We start from the raw sequence: 6,000 nt of genomic DNA, 5'->3' as shown, positions 1-6,000 counted from the left end.
CGCACTTCTTCCTGCGGGCAGAGCTGGAGTTGCGCAGGAGTTGAGCCTCCTCCTGCAGACGAAGCCCTCTGCAAGAGGCAGAGCGGGGCTGCGCGGTTGGAAGCGAGAGGAGCCATTCCCCTGTTCCACCCCGTTGCTAAGGCCCGTTGCTAGGGCCGGTTGCTAAGGCCCGTTGCTAAGGCCCGCCGCCAGGCCCCGCCTCGTCGCGCCTGCGCGCTGCCTCTCCGTGCTCACGTGATGCAGCGGGAAGATGGCGGCGCCCAGGGGCGGCGTGCGGGATTCTGAGGCAGATTGGGCCTAGTGCCGTGTTTTGTCTGGCCTCTCTCAGAGCCGACATGTCTCGGCTCATCGTGAAGAACCTCCCCAACGGGGTGAGTCTCCCTGCGACTTTTGTGTGACAGCGTTCGGGGCCCAGGAAGAGAGATGAATCTGATGGCTGCTCGGACGAGAAAGGGCCGGGAGAGGAGAGGTGCCTCACGGAGAGGCCTGGGGAAGGGGCGAAGAGCAGGTGGAGGTTCTGGGGGAGCGGGTGTTTTCCGCGAGAGATGGCCGTTGGTGGTTATGAGTTGTGGAGGTGCCCCGGGGCCTTATGGAGGAGAGAGGAGCTGCCCTGAGGGTGGAGGGCTCTGTATGAGGAACGATTCGGGTTCTGTGGGGTCAGAAGGAACCCTGCAGCTGCCTTCCAGCCTATGCCTCTGCACCCAGGGCACATCCAGCAGCTATCTGAGGTGGAGGAGAGGGGCGGTTTGTGGCTCCCTATCTTTCCCGTGTTCCCAAGGAGGCAGGAGAGGTGTAAATGGTTCTGCTCCCCACTAGGGATACTGAAAGTTATTTGTGGGTGGAGTGGATGCTCCACTGAGGGCATCCCAACACCCGGGTGCAGCCTTTAGCTATGGAGGTTTTGTAGGCATAGAAGCATACATGTAAGGAATTTGCAAGGAAGAGGACAAACTTTCATAGCTGACATGCATTTCTTATCAGCTTTGCCACAACATAGTGAGATTTCTTCAGAAGTCCTCTGTGTTAGTAAATGTTTTGCTTTAGACTTATCTGTAAAAGATTGCTATAGTTATGTTGGTGACCTGCCTTCCTTTTCTTCTTCCCTTCTCCAGATGAAGGAAGATCGCTTTCGGAAGCTGTTTGCAGCCTTTGGCACACTGACTGATTGTTGCTTGAAATTCACCAAGGATGGCAAGTTCCGGAAATTTGGCTTCATTGGCTACAAGTCTGAAGATGAAGCTCAAGCAGCACTGAGCCATTTCAACAGAAGTTTCATAGACACCTCCAGAGTCACTGTGAGTTGATATATAAAAATACCTTCTTTTGATTCTTAAGAAACTTAGTCACTGGGGGATTTGATGGTCTTACAGATGAACACCTAAGGGCCAGAAAAGTCTGAAGACTGAGTCCTTTGCAGCAAAACTCCATCCCTGGAGGCATCCAAGGCCAGGCTGGATGTGGCTCTGGGCAGCCTGGTCTAGCAGCTGGCAACCCTGCCCACATCAGGGGGGGTTGAAACTCGATGATCCTTTTCAACTCAGGCCATCTTATGATAAAGTTCTATGAAAACAGCAAAGCCTGATGCCCAGACTCCTTGCTGCTGTTTCAGGCAGGTACTTGGTACAAATGGGCTGTCTTCTGTGCACTAGCAGTGATTTCAGTATTGGTTGGAGCAAATGTCAGGTTTTGAGCTGTAATAATCTGAACTTTTGAAGTTGAGCTTGTTTTTTCTTTTATTTAAAATGATTCGTCTTAGTGTACTAGACAGGAATTTTCATTCATGATAAGCAGGAGAGCTGATTTAATTCTCTGTAATTGAGCATAACAAACTCCCATTTTGAGTAAGTATGAAGCTGTATACTTCTAGAAAGAACATCCTTAACCTACACCATCCGTTCTGTCTGGATTATAAGATTCTTGCTTAAATGCATCCTGCAGATTCAGAACAAGACTGCTGAAGGTGAATTTGATTAAAAACTTGATTTTTTTTCTTCTCAGGTTGAGTTTTGCAAGTCTTTTGGTGACCCTTCAAAGCCCAAAGCATGGAGTAAGCACTCTCAGAAAGTCCCTGCCTTGGAAAAACAGCCTGAGAGACCTGTGACAATTGCAGCTCCTGCAAGCACAAAGAAAGTAAGTCTTGCTTTTTTCCTTGAAGATCTGACACGTGTCAGTGACTTGGCAGAGAGAAGAGTAGCCTGGCGTGTGGAAAAGGGGACAGCTGATGTTGGAGTCCTGATTCTGGCATTTTCTGCCTTAGGAAATTTACCTATTTAACCTCTATCGTTAGGTTACCTGAGAAGTATCACTGGCTCTGCTTCTAATAAGGCTTTCTAAAAATGGCTTCTCTTCCTAGGATAAAAAGAAGAAAAATCCATCAGAAAACTTTAAGGAGGTGAGTAGAGTTTCAGTTCCAATGCCTACATTGTTGATAACTTGTATTAAGAGATGAATAGCCCTTTTCTGTACTGTTACGAATTTAGCAAGATGTGTGATTTGAAGAACTGCATTGCAGTCCAATTCCACTGTAACAAATCACGGTTTTAACACTGAGGACTGATCTGTGTGTGTGTGTATATGTATATATATTAATTTTTATCTTTTTTTTAATCATTAAATACTTCTCCATGAATAAGCACTCTATCCAGGACAGATCTTTCAACAGTTGTATCACATGCAAGTTGTGACATGTTTAGTTTGCACGCTTTTTTCCTTCTTTAATATCTTCTTGTTTTCTTTAAAGTGTTTTCTAAACATTAAGTACAAGAAGGAGTAGGGCTGAAAGACTGAGAAGATGTTAGTGACTAAGTGCTCACCTTGTGAGTGTACAATGGACTGCTCTCTATGAATTGTTCTTTTTTATGGTACTGGAAATGAGTTTCTTTGAATTTTAACATGCCACTAGTTCAGTTTTGTTTGTCTTCACGTTTTTGTTTTTGTCTTTTGCTTGGTTTGTTTTTCAACAGCTGGAAGAAGATAAAACATTCCAGGAATTCTTGGTGGTCCACCAGAAACGGTCTCAGGTGGCCACTTGGGCTAATGACACTTTGGTGGAGGAGCCCAAGAAGGAAAAATCAAAGCCAGTGGCTGATTATCTGAACTTTGATTCAGATGAGTCTGAGGATCTGAGTGAGGAGGAGAAGGATGGGAGTGAATCCTTTAGAGATGAGGAGGAAACCAGAGGTACTAAAATGGACTATCACCCTTTGCTTGGCTTTGTCATGGTGAATGGGAGAGCAAACATGCTGATGGAATTTGATTCAGTGTCCTGCTTACGAACAGTGAGTGTAATCAGAAGGGTAGTTTCTCCAACACATAACTCGTTGTGTGCACTGTGGAAGTGCAGATGCCTTCCCAAGTACGGAGAAATTTGGGAAACACTCTTTCTGATATTAAGGGGATGGCATTTGTGCTTTCTCCTGGGTCATTAATTCAAAGCCTAGGAAAATGAGCAGGGCAGCCCTCTCCAATTTGTATTATACATGAATTGTTGCTTAAAAGAAAGCAAGCAGGAATCCAGGCATGTTAGTGTAGAAGTGCTGGTTTAAAATCGCTCTACTGTTTTCTAGACTTCTTTGTAAGTGGAAAGTGTAGAGTAGAAGGTCACAGTAATTGTGCCTGTTCTCAGCTTTAACTTGGCTGGGGGGAGAGCAGCAGTATCTGTAGATAAAACTTCTTTGGTCTCTCCTTTCTGACAGCAAAGAAACAACAGGAGAAGAAGGCAGCTACAAGAGAAGACCTCTCAGATATGGATTACCTGAAATCTAAAGTAGTGAGGGATTCCTCCTCCTGCTCTTCATCCAGTACAGAGGAAGAAACAGATAGTGAGGAAGAGGAAGAGGAAAGCAAGAATGAGGAGGATTCAGGCATTACAGAAAATATTGGCACCCACACAGATAAAAGGAGGAAGTCAAAACCCCAAGAAGCAGAGCAAGAGACACCAGCAGAGAAGAAGAAAAAAGGATCCACACTAGAGGTAGAAATGAATTACGCTTTTGTCACGCTTAAGGCAGGAGCTTCATGAGATAGTATGTGTTTGTTGGTTACTCCAGGGATGTAACTGAAAACTTGAAGTCTGGGAGACCCCTAGGCACCAGCTTTTTTGGCTTATCGGGTGGGACCCATTTAAAAAATGGATTTGTCAGATCTCCTCTCAATGCTAGTTAAATTTCTTTTTCTGGAAAACAGAACTTCCTAAGGGGTAGTGTTAGTGCCCCTTTCATAGGCTTTTCTCTCTTCTTACTGCAGGGAATACTTTGCAGAGCTTGTTTTTAGCATCTGCATTTGACCATCCCAGTCAGGCTTTGCACCCTTATCGAAGTCCTCCTGCCCAGGCTGATGGAATTGTTTTTCCTCCTCCACTCTTCAGCCTCCTGCTTGCTATTCAAAATCACCTGGTTGTGTCATGACTTCTACTTCTCAGTCAGCTTCTTTTTTTCCAGTCTTCTGTGCAGCAGAAGCACCAAGTCAGTTCAGCAGAAGCAAGCACGCCACACACAGTGAAACTACGTGGTGCCCCTTCGAATATCACTGAGGTAAGCCTGGCTCCCGAGCTGAGAATTCCCAGCTTGTAACTCAGCAAGGTCTTTGCAGAGGCCCTGTCTTCACTTGGTTGAACTGTGCTGAGGATTTCATGGGCAGCTGGGGAAGCTTTTTTACTTGTACAGGTACTGCTCCAAAAGTAATGCCTCCTGTTGTGTTTTTTTTGTTTTGTTTTTTTTTTTATGTTGGCCCATGACATCAGAAGTGGATGTTGGTATGGCAGTAGGAGTTGGCCTTTCCCACCAATATTCCTTTACATTTTGTTGCTGTGCAACAGATGGTGGCAGAGGAGAACTGACAAAATGGTATCTGACGTGGAAGTGCATATGAAGCAAAGATGAGGAATTGAGTTTCTCCTTGTGAAAAAAATTTCACTCGTTTACATCCATCAGTGCTGGCTGAACATTGATGGAGATCAAACAGTGGAATTGAGCACAGTGAGGGGTGGGTGCTTTGTTTCAGTGTGACAGTGACTCTGGGTTACCTCTTCAGGTGCAGATTTTTATGAGTGCAGCATCCAGGCTCCTGTTCACTGCTGGTGAAATTACAGAGCTAATGGTAGTGGCTATGTTGAAAAACAGTTTTTTGTAGCTGAGAACTGCCTCTATCAGATAATATTACACTCTTTGTATCTGTTGTAGATTTCATGGAAATAAATACTTTTACTTTTGGAGTGAGCTACCTATATTACACGTGGTGTTTTTATGGTACTTCTTTCAGAAAAGGTTGTCTAATGACAGCTTTCTGTATCCAACAGCTCATTTAAGCAATTCTTATTCTTCCTGCAGCAAAAGATTCGAGAATTCTTGTCACCTCTGAAGCCAGTGGCAATCAGGATAGGAAAAAATGCCCAGGGGAAAAATACAGGTAATGTGTATTTGTGGAAGAGGGTTGGCTGTGTGAGTCAGATGACCTCTCAGTCACACCTTTGTTCTTTCCATCTGTAGTTCCACATTACTGGCTTGTGTCCCGTTTCTTACTGACCTTTCTGTGACTTTGCAGCTCACCTGCCCTAGTTGCTAGCCATGGGATGCTGTGGACAGAGTAATGTTGGCTGTACTCCCTTAGGGTAATGCAGCAGCATTACAGTAGCGGGAGCCTTTTCTTTGGTTTGTCTGTGAAGTTTTCCTAAACTTCCCCAACCACGCCAAGGAAAGGCCCCTTCCTCTGGGAAAAGTGGCTGCTGCAGATCTGCCTTTAGCCAAGGTGCTCTCCTGACTGGCTGTGACTACTGGAAGTACCCATCAGAAGGTGCAGGTCCTTAGAGCTGGCAGGGAACTTAGTTATATGCTTTCCTTTCATAGCCTAGAAGCAGATGCACCGTTTCTTTGCTCTTGAAGGTGCCTGTGGAAAGCCTACTTCAGCTGTTAAGACAGGCTTGTTCAGTTTATACATAGAGAATGAGCTATTAAGAGGCAGCCTTCCAGTCTGCCACAGCCATTTTCACTCTGGATTGAAAAT

General features: G+C 45.3%; 1 protein-coding gene across 1 annotated transcript in view; it reads left to right on the top strand.

Annotated features, from left to right (window-relative positions):
* Positions 1–224: 224 nt before the first annotated feature.
* RBM19 (RNA binding motif protein 19) overlaps positions 225–6,000 on the top strand; it is a 47,416-nt gene continuing 41,640 nt past the window's right edge. The window contains exons 1-8 of the mRNA XM_052689798.1: positions 225–371; positions 1,113–1,295; positions 1,999–2,130; positions 2,354–2,392; positions 2,964–3,180; positions 3,696–3,973; positions 4,440–4,532; positions 5,328–5,406. Of these exons, the coding sequence (XP_052545758.1) occupies positions 336–371; positions 1,113–1,295; positions 1,999–2,130; positions 2,354–2,392; positions 2,964–3,180; positions 3,696–3,973; positions 4,440–4,532; positions 5,328–5,406 (1,057 nt within the window). The 5' untranslated portion in view covers positions 225–335. The remainder of the gene's footprint in view (positions 372–1,112; positions 1,296–1,998; positions 2,131–2,353; positions 2,393–2,963; positions 3,181–3,695; positions 3,974–4,439; positions 4,533–5,327; positions 5,407–6,000) is intronic.

Source organism: Tympanuchus pallidicinctus, unplaced genomic scaffold, assembly GCF_026119805.1.
Source record: "Tympanuchus pallidicinctus isolate F22 unplaced genomic scaffold, pur_lepc_1.0 scaffold25, whole genome shotgun sequence".
Taxonomy (NCBI): domain Eukaryota; kingdom Metazoa; phylum Chordata; class Aves; order Galliformes; family Phasianidae; genus Tympanuchus; species Tympanuchus pallidicinctus.
The sequence above is the reverse complement of the archived record's forward strand: the minus strand, read 5'-3'. Positions and strand labels throughout refer to the sequence as shown.